Consider the following 15,242-nt stretch of genomic DNA (forward strand, 5'->3'; position numbering starts at 1 on the left):
GTTTAAATGATTTTAACTCTACCAGCAGGGGCAGCACACAGTGTAACTCACCAAAGTGCAAACTTAAACAAATAGGTTGGCTGTTTGTTTTTTCTCCCCCCATTATTAGACTCATGCATGAGATTACGTAATTAAGACATTGACTTATTTCCCCATTGGTTTTGCTGACATCTAATTGACTTTGTCTTATAATAACTGCAGAGAGAGTGAGAGAGGACAGAGAAAGGACAGAAGAACCACAGACAGTATGGCAAACAGATGGTAGGGTCAGGAAGGGCGCTCTGTCATGCCAACAAGGTGAGCATGAGGTGGAAGCAGAGGTGTGTGTGTGTGCGCGCCTGTGTGAGGTGTATAAATATATGGTGTGGATGGCAGAAATTCTCCTAAGAGTACATTGAAGATATATGATGTTATGTGGGGCACACGTGTTTTGAGAGCTCATGCCAAAGGGGAAAAGGTATTGTGTCTGTGTGTATGTGCGTGTGGTAACAGACATGCAGAACACACAGCTTGAGAGCCCTGCTGCAGGGAGCTTTAAGGCAGAATGGATCTGGGGCTCCAGGGAGCAGGAGGGGAGGGCCGCCGGCCTTCTGCCCCAGAGAGACCCCTCCAACCCTGGGGAGAGCCGGCAGGCAAGCAGGCCACACGGACAGAGGGAAGGATTACTGGCATACTGACACTGCCACAGCCTCCCTAAAAGGATCATGGCGGCGTAATAAACTTTATTAAATAATAAAACTTATTATAACTGGTAACCCGATTTAGTTCATTCTTTGCGGCTTACACAGGCACACACACATACACACACAAAAAGAAGAGGGGTTGGAGTATAATAAGCCTTATACCGTACATAAGGCAAAGCCTACAAAAGCCATTGCCTTACCATTCAGTCTAATTGGATTTGAAGAACAGGGTTGCAAATTATAGCATTCTCTAGTCCTAACTTAGTAAAAAAAAAAAAAAAAAAGGAGTGCATAGAAAAGGGGGTGACGAAAAAAACCTGTAGCCTGAAAAGTAAATTAATCAGCTTTTTCTCTCCCCCCCATACTTAATTAAACTTCCTTAATGCTTATAAGAGTTAATGAGTGAATTGATTAAACAATACAGCTAATGCTTACCCCCAGCTCACAAGCAGCGGTGATCAGCTCTCCTGTGGTAGAAAAACAGAGAGGGAAATTAATGTAAACCCAATAATTATTATTAAGAGACAAGTCCGCTCCCGAAAGTTTTCCCAAATCAAATACTTGCACTGGGGTTTTGCATTAATTTGCCCGGATCAAAACCTGCAAATCTTCCCAGTGTGACATTTCCTAAGCGACACGCTCATTCTCTTCCATCGCGTGTGCTCCCCTGATCCCCATGCAGGCGCAGGCACACACACACAGACAGCACACACATATACACACACACACACAAAAGCACATTCAGTCCCTCAATACTCCCCAGTCTGTGACAGAGCACACTGCACAACCTCCATATGCCCACACCTCTGCTTACTCTCTTTCTCTCTCTTACACACAAACACATGCCTCATTATCCAAAAACAAACATTAAGACACATCCTCCACACAAATGGAGTCTGACAGAGACACTCAAGTATACCTACTGCTTGGCAATTTCCCAGACTTTTAAAATTCCCAGTTCCATCACTCTGTCTCTACACAGACATAGAGTAAGGTATACACTCAGACATCAAGTGAAATAAGCCTAAAATAACAAATAAACTGTGTTGGGGAAAAAAACCTTCAACAGTTCTGACAGAATGCAAAAATCTGATTAGTTTAATGCCTCTATAAAAGTCCATCTGATTAAAAATATGCTGCCTCATATCTGAAACACTGTTCATTTAATGGAGAGGAACATCAGCCCAAAAGAGTGAAGAGAAGAACCATTTATTGCACATGCAAATACCTCTTGTCAAATTAACTTGTTACCTGCTTCTTGGCAACAACTAGCCATCTGTCTGAATACTGGGAATTGACATCAAACTGTGCCATCTATTGGACAGAGCAGGTGGTGTCATATGCTGGTATTTGGGTACCGCAAGGGCACTGAAATTCTAAGAAAACATCTGTTCATGGGAGAGAGAAGGTGAGATGAAAGACATTCTTCATTTAAACTAGTGTCCCTAGTCCTCTTGGCGAAAGGTAGAACTCAACTCAAGATGTGGTTAAAAATCTGAGAAATGCTGTCTGATGCAACACTGCCTAACCACTGGAAAATCCTATAAACTCTGTTTTCTGATGCAACCATAAATGTTTAGTGCATCACTGAATTCTGAAATCGTTAGCTGGCAGTTCCAGCACTTCACTGGCAGTTTTCGGTCAGTTTTCTATCTGTGTGTGCAGGCCCCTCACTCTTCAGTGTCTGAATTTTCTTTGCTTTCACTGTTCTATTTAGAACAGCCATGAACGCAAAGACACAAACTCACACATGGCGAGGTCAGGCCTGCCATATCTCCAAGTGTAGTGCTTTCTTTTTGATCAAATTTGGTCATGGTGTATAAACGGACTAGGAAAGTTATCACTTGTCTTTCTTCCACCACGCACTGCTGTATGTTGAGAGCAGCAAAGCTGGGCCTGGTCGTGAGGAGCAGGTTCTAAAAAAAGCAAAGTGGGGGAAATGCAGTGAAAGCGGGGCAGCTGTGGTAAGAGCCAAGTGTCTTTGTGATAGCACAGCACTGGGCACCCACAGCAGCCTTTCTGCCCCTTAATCCCCATCATTTCCACACTCGCATTCCTAGACAACAGCGGTCCCGCGGGGCGCCCGCTCAGCCTCTCCAGGGCGCAGCACACCTAAAGGGATTAGGGCTGTGAGACGGAGACCTGGAGAATTTCTGCAGAGTATTCAGCTGGCTCTATCACACAACCATCCTGCACTGTCCCTAAACGCCACGCTCAGGGGCTATGCCATTTTGTTGTTGTTTTTTTTAACCTCCTACAAAAACACCCCTCATACAACACTCTCCCCTATACTGCCACCCTGGATCCATAGCTAAACATAGTGAAAAAGCTAACAGGACAAATTCCCATTCACTTGTGTGCTCCTTCAACATTTTCTTTAGTGATCCAGCTTGTTATAAAGAAACTTTTTATTATAATATAAGCTAAGCTGAAACATATTTCTGTGTTTACACATAATGTATAACACAAGTGTTAGTATATTTTAATCTAGGAGCTGGATTGATAATGATGATAGAAATGCTGGATATACTAGTCTGTCTCTGTGGCAATAGAGGGAGGTTATCCAGTTGTGTGAAATATTTATTGTAAATAAACCGAGTGAGCGTGTGTTGTCCTAGAAAGGACTGGCGAGACCCTGAACTGGATAAACGGTTAAAGACATTGAATGAATGAATGAATGAATACCAAAGTGAAGACCAGAATGCGCCAACCAAGTGTCTGTCAAAGATCAGGTCACACCTAGCCCTAAATGATTCTGAATACTGAAAACACCTAGTAATAAATAGATATCAACAATGCCAACACTGACCCATAATTTCATATTTATTTATGATGATTGAAAAAAGGTGAACTGAAAAAGATATAGGACTATATTTACTCATTTAAATTCAAGAGCTAAGACTAAAATTTCAACATTTAAAGGCAACGTATACGGTTGTGGAGAACTGCAGTTCTCATGTTTACATTCAGAAGCTCCACATTTTTAAGGTGTTTGAGGAGAAAAAACTACTCTTGTTTGTACATGGCTTAAGTTTAACTTGTCTATATTTTTTAGACACTGTTTGAGCTGCCACAGAAACTCATTTGTAACATTTATGTTCTGCTTACTTTCATGCAGTTTGCCGTCGCCTGAGTTTGGAGACATTTCCACCTTTCAATTAATCCGTAACAGCAAAATAAATAACTCAATATTACCCACCTATGGAGCAGGAATAGAGCAATATACTCATTTCAGTTTGCGCTTTTCAAAGTTTGGAGTTCTCTCTGTTGCCTAAAAACACCAGATGCCTTTTTAACTGCAATGATCAGAGAGAGAGAGAGAGAGAAAGCCTAGCATGCTGGATGGAGAAAATTTGGATTTTAGACATTTACTGTTACCAGGGCTTCGTAAAAATGCAGACTGTCGAGTTAGCAAATGGTCAGGAAACAAAATCTGAATTTTATTAAAAAGTGTTGTTGTTTTTTATTGGCATTGTTAAAGTCACTTTGATATGCAATATTTTGAATGGTTTTTATTTTTATTTTAAAAAATCAATGTTTATCTTGAAGATACACACAAATGAATAATCTCTGCCAAAACCAAAATTCAAAATGGAAAACTGAACTCATTATCAAATTTTTAAAGATCCAATTTGTTTGGAACTCAAGGCATATTCACTTTGAATGTTTTCTGTTGCTCTCACTCTGCACAAACTCAGCTGATTGGCTCTGGAACAATAGCCTAAGATTTTTCCTTTTTCTTATTTTAAACCAAAAATAGGATAATGAGTCATGTTCTGTTTTCCACTGTCCCATTTTAAAACAAAAACAGAATGGACAAAAGATACACAGATCATACATATATGTGACAACAGTCCCCCAAGGCAATTAATTACATATTGTAACAAAGATGAAATAAGATTTTTACTGTTTCTGTTTCACCCCAAAATCACCACAGAACAGAAATCAGAAATTTATCAGGATTTTGCTTCCTAAATATATTGTATTACTGAATGAAACAGGACATTTGGGAGGGTAGTAATATGGGCAGGACTGTGATCTCTCACAATTTGTTTAAAAGCAAGCATCTGAAAACACTTAAATTATTGGTTAATATATGATTTTCAAATCCTGCAGATCCTCGTCTGGTGGTGTGTTACAGGAAGGGAAAATCAACATAGTTTGATTAAAAGTAATTAAAAGCAAGAAATATGGCACAATGAGTAGTATTTAATGTAATTGTGGGCATAAAAAAAGAGATATAAACATTTTCGGCTTGACTTTAGACAGTGCAACAATTACATTCTCATACCTAGGCTTTTATATAAACGTTCCATTACATTTAAAATGGTTCAGAACTTTTTCCTTTTGCTTCTTCTGTTCTGATGTGTTGTATTGAGCAGGTTGTGGTGATTTTAAAGTGCTATCAAACTCGTGAAGGAATCATTCTTGAGCACTGTACCTAACAAACAGTGAATATAAATCCATCGTCTGTATTTTGCATCACATACATAGTTCTTCAAGATGACACCACTCTACTTCTGCTCTGAATCTCCACGCTGCACAGCATTTTGAGGTACTGTGCTTTTAGCCTATCGAAATACCCTACCGACTGTTATATTTAGGTGACAGTACGTATAAAAGTACACTATAGCAGATTTCGACAAGGCAGCACAGCTCGACAGCTCTGTGAACCCAGAAACGCGTGTTTTTCACCTCAAACTTTAGGCAGCCGCCTCAGGCTGAAGAAAGGGGCTTGATTGTGGTTTATATGATTCAGCTGAAGTCAGGAGCACTGTGGCGCGTGGTGAGTAAAGCAACGCTCTGATTGGCTGAATGTGTTGTGAACACAAACGCACGTGACAGATAAAGCCTACCTGAGTCTCCGCCGGGGACCGTGCGCTGAACACCGGGCAAGTAGAGCGCTGTAACCGCCGCTACAGTCCCTCCCGTCAGAGTCCACGTCCACCTGTCCCCAGACATCTTTAAATCTTAAACCCCGCTTATACTCTCATTTATATGCGCGTACTCTTCAATGACCATACTCCAGATATTGTTCTAACCTGAGCTACATGCTACGTTTCCCCCAGAAAACTTAAAATCCATTCAAAACCTTAGCAAGCTAAACTGCCGCAGCCGCGACCACAATAGGATTAGCATTTAGCTAGCTTTGTACAACTGTTGAGTCTTTAGCCTTTCTTTAGCTTTTCTTTAGCTTTCCTTTACTTCCCGCGCGCCCCGTTCACAACTCGCTCCGGGTGCAGGTTCAATCTCGCTCCGTGCGATCACCCTCTCAGACCGCAGCCCGGCAGAAATCTCAGAGTCTGGGGCTAACGCGAGTTTTGTGGCTAGTTCCGCTTCCTGCTCTGTCCGGGTCTGTCGTCAGCGAAGCCTCTCTGTGCTCCAGAGCCGCAGCGGGAGACTCAGTCTGCTCTGAGGAGCAGGGACGAAGCCAAAACGGAGAGAGAGCGAAAGACAGGAGACCGGTCACTAGTACAACAGTGTTGTAGAAACACGGACACACAACACAGTACATGCTTTATATCTTTTCACACAGACTACCACTGCACTGAAAAAGTGTTCCAATCCCCTTCCGGGCATCGATTAAACCCGTAATTCTAATTACTGTTTAACATTTGACATGTTAAGTTATTTCCAAAAACTAGCCTAACGTCTCTCATATTTGACCCTATACTTGACCTAATCATAACGAGCATCTAATACGTGCCTTTGTCTTCCCTCACCCCTGCACTGCTCCCCTCAGCTTGCAAGCCGTGCCTTTCAAGTTGACAGCATTGTGGGCCTAGGTTTATGACGTATGTAACCCAGACTGTCTGAATTGGCCAGTTTGAGACTGTCTTTGGAAGACTGCAGAGTCACAGCAGTAATGTGCAGTCATGGCAATTATTTATTACACGCATTATACCTATTTTAGTGCATGAAAGTATCAAACAGATATGTTAAAAAGGTTTTCAATGGAGGGGAGATTTAAACTCCCAATACAACTTTGAAATTTTAATGAAAGATGCTTCATTACTGATGATGCTCCTCATATATGATTTTAATGCTGGACCCAAAAACTAAAATAAATCCTGACTGTGGGGTACTTATATTGAGAAGATCGTTTTAGATTTGTGTATTATTTAAATCACTTCAGGGATGGGCTAATCATTTGGTATATTATTAGTAGTTTTAGTGGTTTTAATACCTTTTGTACCGAGCATCAGGGAAATGTGGTACATACACATAATTACCTAATAATGAATACTAAACTTAAACTTAAATCTTTTGTTTTATTTAGGTTGATTTAAATTTTATTTCAGTTTATAGCATTTGGCCTGCAATTTCAGCGGCAGGCTTTAAGAGCAATGACTGCATTAGCAACACATGAAATGCTAGAAATCACAGTAGCTCCAGAATCTGCAATGACACATGTACAAATATTTTCATGTAATATATATATTTGTTTCTGTCACAGCGGATTCAGTGTCAGCAGGCAAATTATATTCTAGCATGGTTTTACTTACTTTAAAACCAACTGGGTTAACCTTGTGAAACTGGACGACTTCAGTAATTCTACCATGTTATGCACTTACAACGCGGCCATTTAGTAGTTTCTTTAACAGTTTCCTGACAGGGTTGTGATACCTTAACACTCACCTGACATTTGCTTGCTTTTAGACAGTTTGCATTAGATGTCAAAAAAAGTCTTAACATCACTTCATTTTAACCCCTAATTACATTTGTTTAACATATTGTGATGCAAAAGTCACCTAATGTGTACCCAGCTGGTTGAACGTTTGTCTGATTTCTGATTAAACGTGTGTTATGCATAAATTTGACTAAAATTCAATGTCAGGACAATTTCTAATGCCATGTAGTCAGCATCAATTTGATGTATTTAACAACAGCTGTTGATTGATTGATTGGTTTTAAGTCAGTTGGTTACTATCAGTTTTGTGACTAAGAAACTCATCTATTCCTCTACTATGAAGGCTTGTAATGGAAAGACAGAGTACATTTATTTTGGATGGATTTTCAATGAAAATTCAAAGTATGCCTAACTTAGGAGCATGATGTATAGGCAACACCTAAGGTCTGTAAGAACTCATTTTTAACTGCAAACAAATCAGCATTTTTAGATAAATTACAAGGAGATTCCATAATTTTTATTCTCAACATTGAGTGATATTTGACCTGGAAAAATGTAGAAATGAATTAAAATGTATTTTGGTCAATGTATTAAAAAATATATATATACATTTCAATGTTAAATACAGCTGTGTTTATTATTAAAAATATAGCCATTTTAATTGACTGGACTGTGGGCAATCAATTATCATTCATTATCTGTAAGCGCTTATCCAGTCCTTCACAGACACACATTCACTTCTGAATCGCCAATCCACCTAACAACGTGTGTTTTTGGACTCAGACACAGGGAGAACACACCAACTCCTCACAGACAGTCACCCGGATCAGGACTCAAACCCACAACCTCCAGGTCCCCCGAGCTGTGTGACTGTGACGCTACCTGCTGCACCACCGTGACACCTGGCAATCAATTAATGAATGATTAAGCAAAGTCTTTCTAATTGTGAAAGTGTCTTGGAGGCACTTGGAAACAGAGGGCTATGGCAAAACATATCCTGATTCTTACATGCAATAATGCACACAAACTCCTAGAAGACAACATGAACAGATATGATCCAGTATAAACTGGTTTTACAAGTCAACTGATCATTATAAACTAAAAAAAGTCTCTATGCTTAAAAATACTTACACAAATCTATACATAAATATAGATAATACATAATACATAAATGTATAAAATACCATATCAATGTGCTGCAATTCTTTATTGCTTCACATTAAAAGACTAAAATATCTATTGTCTTTATAGGTGCAAGTGTTCAGATCTATCATATAAGCAGTTGCATGTGTTTGGACCTAACAACTTCTGCATCCCTGAATACACAGCCTGCTTGTTTGTCATGGTTAGTTCACTCTCATAATGGTAGCGCCTAAATACAATCTCATGCAGAAGACTGGAAGGGCTTGGTCATACCCTGACCTACATTCATGTGCAGGCTGTAGAGTTCACTTTATGCACAATTAGCTGTGCTAACATCACTGGCAGGAGGGGTGTATGTGGTATGTGGACCCTTCAGTGCTACATAAGTGGTGTGGTTCACACAAGTTGAAGGGTTCCCCTCATAAAAAAATGTCACGCTAGACTGATCGGTAATCCTGCTCTATCTTAAATGAGTCTGATCCTTGCCTAAATTGAGAGCTTGGAGAGGTAGAGATGTGTCAGCACCTTAGAATTTCTAATCCTCCTCTCTCTCCTTCTTACATCCACACTCTCTAATCAGTGTTTAAGCCCCCTACTCAAACCAACACACACTCACACCCTCTGTCTATCCTCTCTCTCTCTCTTTCTCTCTCTCTCTCTCTCTCTCTCTCACACACACACACACACACACAAACACACACACACATGCTTATATTGTACACATTTCCACATGCCTTTATGAATGGCAAAATATTTATGGTTCAACAAAAGGCAATATAGATGGCTTAAATGTAATAATTTATATATTTCTTGGCATTACTATTCATACAGTACCATAATATTTTGACCACTCCCATTTCTCTCAGCTCCACAGTCTACAGGAACAGCTTGTAGCTCTACAATTACAGACCTTAATCCAGTTGTTGCTGTGGTTTCAATGGTCAGGACCACAACAGAGCAGGTGTGATTTGGGTGGATGATCATTCTCAGTGCTTTAGTGACACTGACATGTCAGTGTGTCTAACAGAGTGGACAGCGTGTGGACACTGTTTAAAAACTCCAACAGCACTGCTGTGTCTGATCCACTCGCACCAGAACAACACACACTACCACCACGTCAGTGTCACCACAGCACTGAGAATGATCCACTAGCCAAATCACACCTGCTCTGTTGTGATCCTGTGGAGGTCCTGACCATACAAGAACAGGGTGAAAGGAAGCAAAAAAAAATTTTATGCAGAGCAACAGATGGACTAATGTCTGTAATTGCAGAACTACGAATTGCTGGCCGAAAGTATATACAGTGAATATAGAAACAAGGAGGTGGTCATAATGTTATGGTTGATCAATGTATATGTGTACTGTAGATCTAATTAAGGGATTCATGCTATTTTTTTCTGTTACTGTAACTGGGCAATGAAAATAAGGGGAGGTGTATATCTGATGACCTTTGTGAAGAGCTACGACGTAGTGGGTGTTTTGAGTACGGATAAAGGGAATGGGCAGGGCCCAATGAGTAATCTTAGTTATTAGGTGTAGATGGTTACTGATCAGATTAGGGATGGGGGGTGTAATGATAAAGTGGTATTTAAAATGTTTACATTATCTCAAAATGAAGGTGTGTAGTGTGTCAAATATCTGTTCTGTGTCTGACTAATTTAAGTACATGGCCAACGAGTTTATTCATGTGCATTTAAGAGACCCATGGGGAGGGGGTGCTGTGGGAAATCACTGACTAGTGATGAAACAATACAAAATCAGGTGGAGGGAACAAACACAAGCCTAGTAGCTTACCACAGTTGTGAGTTTAGCATTGAGTTTGGGTTAAAAGAGAGAGGAAGGAAGCTGAAAACAAACAAAATACTCAGAAGACCCTTCGCTCAACTTTGTGCTCACAAGTGTGAAGCTTTATCCTCTAAATATGTGTGTTTTGAGCTGGAGTTCGCTGGAAAACCATCTGTACTGTGGGGTGCTAAACCACAACTGTCTCTTAGGTGGCCAGCTATGCTCCCAAACACCATTAATTAAGAAGTATCTTATTCTATTTTAATTGTAGATTTTAAAATTGTGTTGATTTCATACACACCACTTCATATTGAGGACTTATATTATGTTCTTTTATTTTACACAGTTAATCCCTTTGGGGAACACAACTGGACTCTAAAAACAATGACCAATAATGTATCTCTACAGTATTTTTTTGTCTGAGAACGTAAGAAGAGAATTATACTATTATATATATAATCAGCATGCATTGTGTTTGGAGTTATATTGCTGTATGCTGAATTTCTTTCCAATCCAACATTTCCAGAGCGCATTGTATGAGGTATTAATTTTATTTAATATTAATGGCTTCAATCAAAAACAATTCTCAACCTCATGTTGTTATATATTCTGGATGTCCTAGTTAAATGACATGTTTGGTTTACTATGATAACTATTGAAAGATATGGCATATTATGTAGTTTGTGTTGTTTCCCCAATATATCAAATGCAACAAAAAAGCATTAATATTCATATGTTCATGCATGACTAAAAAGTTGTAGACATGAATTGACGAGTCTTCTTCAAAAACCTAACTTAGATGCATCAGTCTATAAAACTCCATATCTCAGTTTTGGTGCTGCGCTACATATAATCTTTTTTGTCAAATTGTTTCTCTCATTGTTGATTGTCTTCTCACAGTGGAAGTGTGGACACAATCACTTGATAGGCAGATTTTGTTTAGATTTGATAGTAGTGAAACTAATCTTTTCTATCAGCTTACACTACAACTCATTGGTCTTAAGAAGGTTGAAGGGTTTAATACGAGGCACAGTGCTAGATATTATAGGTGTTAAGGTTTTAGCCTGATTTTCTATATTTATTGCTTTTGTCTGATGCTGAAAAATAAATAGACATTCATCTGGATGAGTTCCTCTTATTTGACACATGAGCTCTGAGAGTACATTGACTATTTTCATGTATTTATTAACATAGTCTGTTTCTATTGAAGAACTGTCAGGTTTTCATTTGAATTTATTTTGAAACTGATGTAGCAGCATAACAGACCGAAAACTCTGCTCTGGAAACATGTGAGAGCCTCACTCCCCTCCATGTTTCTGATATAAGCTCTCCATATACTGCTCATGTTCGTCCATTATTATTTTAATACCCAATAGACCCACTCAGTGCATTAATGAAGGCAGGCTTGAGGTTTTACTAAAGTACAGATGACTGTGGCTGCAATATGTTTGATCAGATGGTGTGTTGCTTACTATCTGCTTACTTACTATAAACTGCCAATATATTTTAATCTGAACTTTAAGAGCCCAGCAAACAAGTGGATTGCCAGTAAAGCCCTAAATCTGTAGATAGAAAAATCCTGTGGCGATTTGTAGTGGCTACATAAACATGTACACAGGACTGAAAGGTTTCAGTCTGAAACGGCTCACTGGTGCGCGGCATCTGCATCAATGCTCTTAGCGCTACGTACTTAAGGGGATAGTATTTATAAGACTAGTAGTATTACTGAACCTGATAGAGGCTGTCACTGGCATCGCTGCTCAAATAACAGAGCAAGAGACCTGCAAATATGAAGACGTTTCCCTAAAGCACCCTCAGCACCGGCCACTCGTGCTCTTCAAAAAAACTGAGGGCAACATGAGACTGATTTGATATTTGCCCCTGTTTAGCAAGATAAAACGCTCTGTTTTTGTCTGTTCACACCCAGCACAGAAGAATACAAACCAGACCTGATGCATATTTTAACTAAGATGCATTTGTGATCACCTTTGAGGCCTGTTTACTTCTTTGTGGTTTCTCAATTAAAAACATTAGAGATTAGAACAATCATGATCAATATTCTGCAATGGGGCTTTGGAGCATGGGCAGCAACAAAAAGCAAGGCCCAGTTGGAATTGCCTTAAGCAGAACACCTAATGGAGGCCAATTAAAATAAGAGGATTCAATTTGGCCAAAGCAACAGGAACCTAAAGATAATGCATGTATCTAAAATTGCATTCTCTTGATTGGACTCTATCATGTTTGTTATGCCATTTGGGGAAGCGACATGGTGCTGAGAAAGTTGGTGCTGACAGCCTTTTTGAACAAATTCCGTTTCATCTAAGACACTGTAAACTAGGAGGAGACTTGGTGCTTGGTTTCCATTAACCGAACTCATTCTTTTAGAAAAAGACACAGATCAAGATGAATTTAGCTTGACTATATGGAAATACAGTGAAAATATGAGGGAATGGGTCTCTCCCATCTATGGTCCAAGCAAGTACAATGAACTTTAATGACTTCAGTGAAAGGGACAATGGAGAAATATTATACTATCACTCTATTTTGCAAAGAAAGCCTGTCATGAGTGGGAAAGATGGGGAAGCATGCGGAGTGTGTGTGTGTGTGTGAGAGAGAGAGAAAGAGGATGGGAGAGGGAAAGGGAGAAGGAGAGGGAGACAGCACGTCACAGCATGGTCTCTATGTGGGAGCAATCCAGTTACTTAAACTGATCAAGATTTAATTAACACAACACTCGGCAATTACTCTGTAATTAAAGTCATTTGTCCTCTCGTGGAGCTGAGAGTGCCATCATGCCACTGCTTCCATGGAGCTGCAAATTAGAAGCGCAGAAGACAGAGGAGGGCAAAACACAAGGCAGCAACTGCAGTGTATTCACGGCCTGATTGTCCATCGTTTATCAGCCAAACCTAAAAATGGAATTTATGAGATGGACCTTATTTGGAAAGAACAAAAAAAGATCCATGCTTTGACTTTTGACAGTGTATTATTCTGTTTTTTTTTTTTTTTTTTTTGTAATGCTGGAATAAGGCCGATTTTTCTTCTTACCACTGAACAACTGGTCAACTTTAATTATAATCTTTTTATATAATAAAAGTCTCTGATTGCTATTACAGTTTCTGGCTTTAGAAAGGCATATTTAATTCAGTACCAAGCAGTGGTGCTTAGTTATTGATCTTGATTGATCAAATATATCAATAGGTAGAGCTCAAGCTCCATGTTATTAGGTAAAATAGTAACGGCTACATATAAAAACCATTAATTATTCATTTTTAAAACTGTCCTCAGTAGGATCAACTGGGAAATGAGGAAAATAATATGCTGTCAAAGTACACTCTGCTGCTGAACCTTAGAAGCAGTTTTCTGAGTTTACAGTAGGATCAAATTCTCATATTTGTCTATGAACTAAAGAGTCTATGTCTATGTCTCTCAATATGTCAGACCAGATCAAAAAGGAGAATAAAAGTCCTGTCAGTTACAGTCTGCAGTGCTGGGAGCTATTTCTACAGTCTGGCAGCAGTGTTGAATTTTAATAAAACACTGAGAGCAATAAATATTCAATACCTTAAAAACCGAAGACCTGTGCTCATAACTGTGTCAGGTTTCGGTGACACACTGAAAGTATAAAAATCAATGTAATTAATAAATTACTAATGAAATTGACTGATCCTTGTGTATTTTATATTCATTAATTTTACAAAGTTATTATGATTTCCCCCACTCCTTTGCTTTTTTCCACTCTCTTCTCCACTTTAATTATTTTCTCCTCTCCTCCTCTTTCCTTTTTTTTCCTCCTGGTTTTCTCCTTTCTCCTCTTCTATCATTTCCGTTCTGCAATCCTAACTTCTTCCTCTCCTCTTTCCTTTCTATTTTTCTGTCATATCCCTCTTTCCCCTCCTCTGTTCTTCCTCTCCTCTTCTCCCCTCTCGCGCGTCATTAACGGGGTATTTGCGGCAGTAAACAGTGACTAATTGCGGCAGACAGTGAGCGTGAGGCATTAATGGGGCGCGTGCAGCACGCGGCTCGATCCCCCGCCGCCTCAATTTGCCGCGAGATTAAAAGCGGCTGCCAAGCTGCGTGAATGAGGCACGCGGGGGGAAAGGGGCGCGCGCGTGGCGTGGCGCTCGTGCGTGTTTTTAACTTCATCAGGGGTCAGGGAGAGAAGGAGGGGTACTGAGAGCGCGCGCTCACTATCTCGTGATTACAGGCAGTGTCGCGCGCGGGGTGACACCTGTAACTCCGCGACCCCCGCTACACTCGGCTCAGACACGGAGAGAAACAAAGAGAAATCCTGCTTAAAAACAGGAGAGAATAGTTCACACACACACACTGTTCACAAAGGCCAGATGTTTGTTTGTGTATTAGTAATGTCAGGTCCTGACCACTGAGTCACGTGGTGTTCTGTACTGGCGGACTCGCACCCCCCCCCCTCCCCCCCATGGTCCCATGGTTGAAAATACGTCGCTGAAGTGCCCTCCAGAGTGGCCAAAACGTGGCAGAGTTTTGGCTGCCTTTCGTGAGGCAAATTAATAAATTCAGTGCCTTTTCTTGTAAAACATTATGATGATCTGGGCTCTAGAGCAAGACATTTCCATAATGTGTCTTAGGAACGGCCCTTATATCATTAAATCATAGATTTTGGCGCGGATAGTTGGGCCCCGTGTCGTGCACTAGGTGCCATTTTTATTTTTTCGCCCCTGCCCTTCAAACACCTGTGTTCATACGTAACAAACCGGGCCTGTCTAGACTACTTGCTGTACTGGGGCACAGACACCCCACTGCTCGTAAATCTGTCGGGGCAAAAAAATATGAGCCTCTAGTAAAAAAGCCAGTTAAACACTATATAGTTCAAGCGTTTAACACTGAAAAAATGAAGAACCAATTCATACGAATGTAATGACTATTTATTAAATTCATTCTGTTTATACACTTGAAAAAAACAAACAGTATACATTTCTGTTTTGCACCATTTGACAAAACTGCATCCGTGTTTCCTCTGA

General features: G+C 39.9%; 1 protein-coding gene across 4 annotated transcripts in view; it reads right to left on the reverse strand.

The window, feature by feature from the left end:
* tmem260 (transmembrane protein 260) overlaps positions 1-5,985 on the reverse strand; it is a 33,276-nt gene extending 27,291 nt beyond the window's left edge. For 3 of the 4 annotated variants that reach the window (XM_066681207.1, XM_066681191.1, XM_066681214.1), the window contains exons 1-2: positions 5,540-5,985; positions 1,119-1,150 (exon numbers count right to left, since the gene is read on the reverse strand). In XM_066681207.1, coding sequence (XP_066537304.1) covers positions 1,119-1,150; positions 5,540-5,645 — 138 coding nt within the window. In that variant the 5' untranslated portion in view covers positions 5,646-5,985. Of the gene's footprint in view, positions 1-1,118; positions 1,151-4,974; positions 5,350-5,539 lie in introns of those variants that run through there. The other variant, XM_066681198.1, reaches the window with a different exon arrangement.
* Between the last annotated feature and the right edge of the window lie 9,257 nt (positions 5,986-15,242).

The sequence above is a fragment of the Hoplias malabaricus genome, chromosome 1 (assembly GCF_029633855.1).
Source record: "Hoplias malabaricus isolate fHopMal1 chromosome 1, fHopMal1.hap1, whole genome shotgun sequence".
Lineage (NCBI taxonomy): Eukaryota > Metazoa > Chordata > Actinopteri > Characiformes > Erythrinidae > Hoplias > Hoplias malabaricus.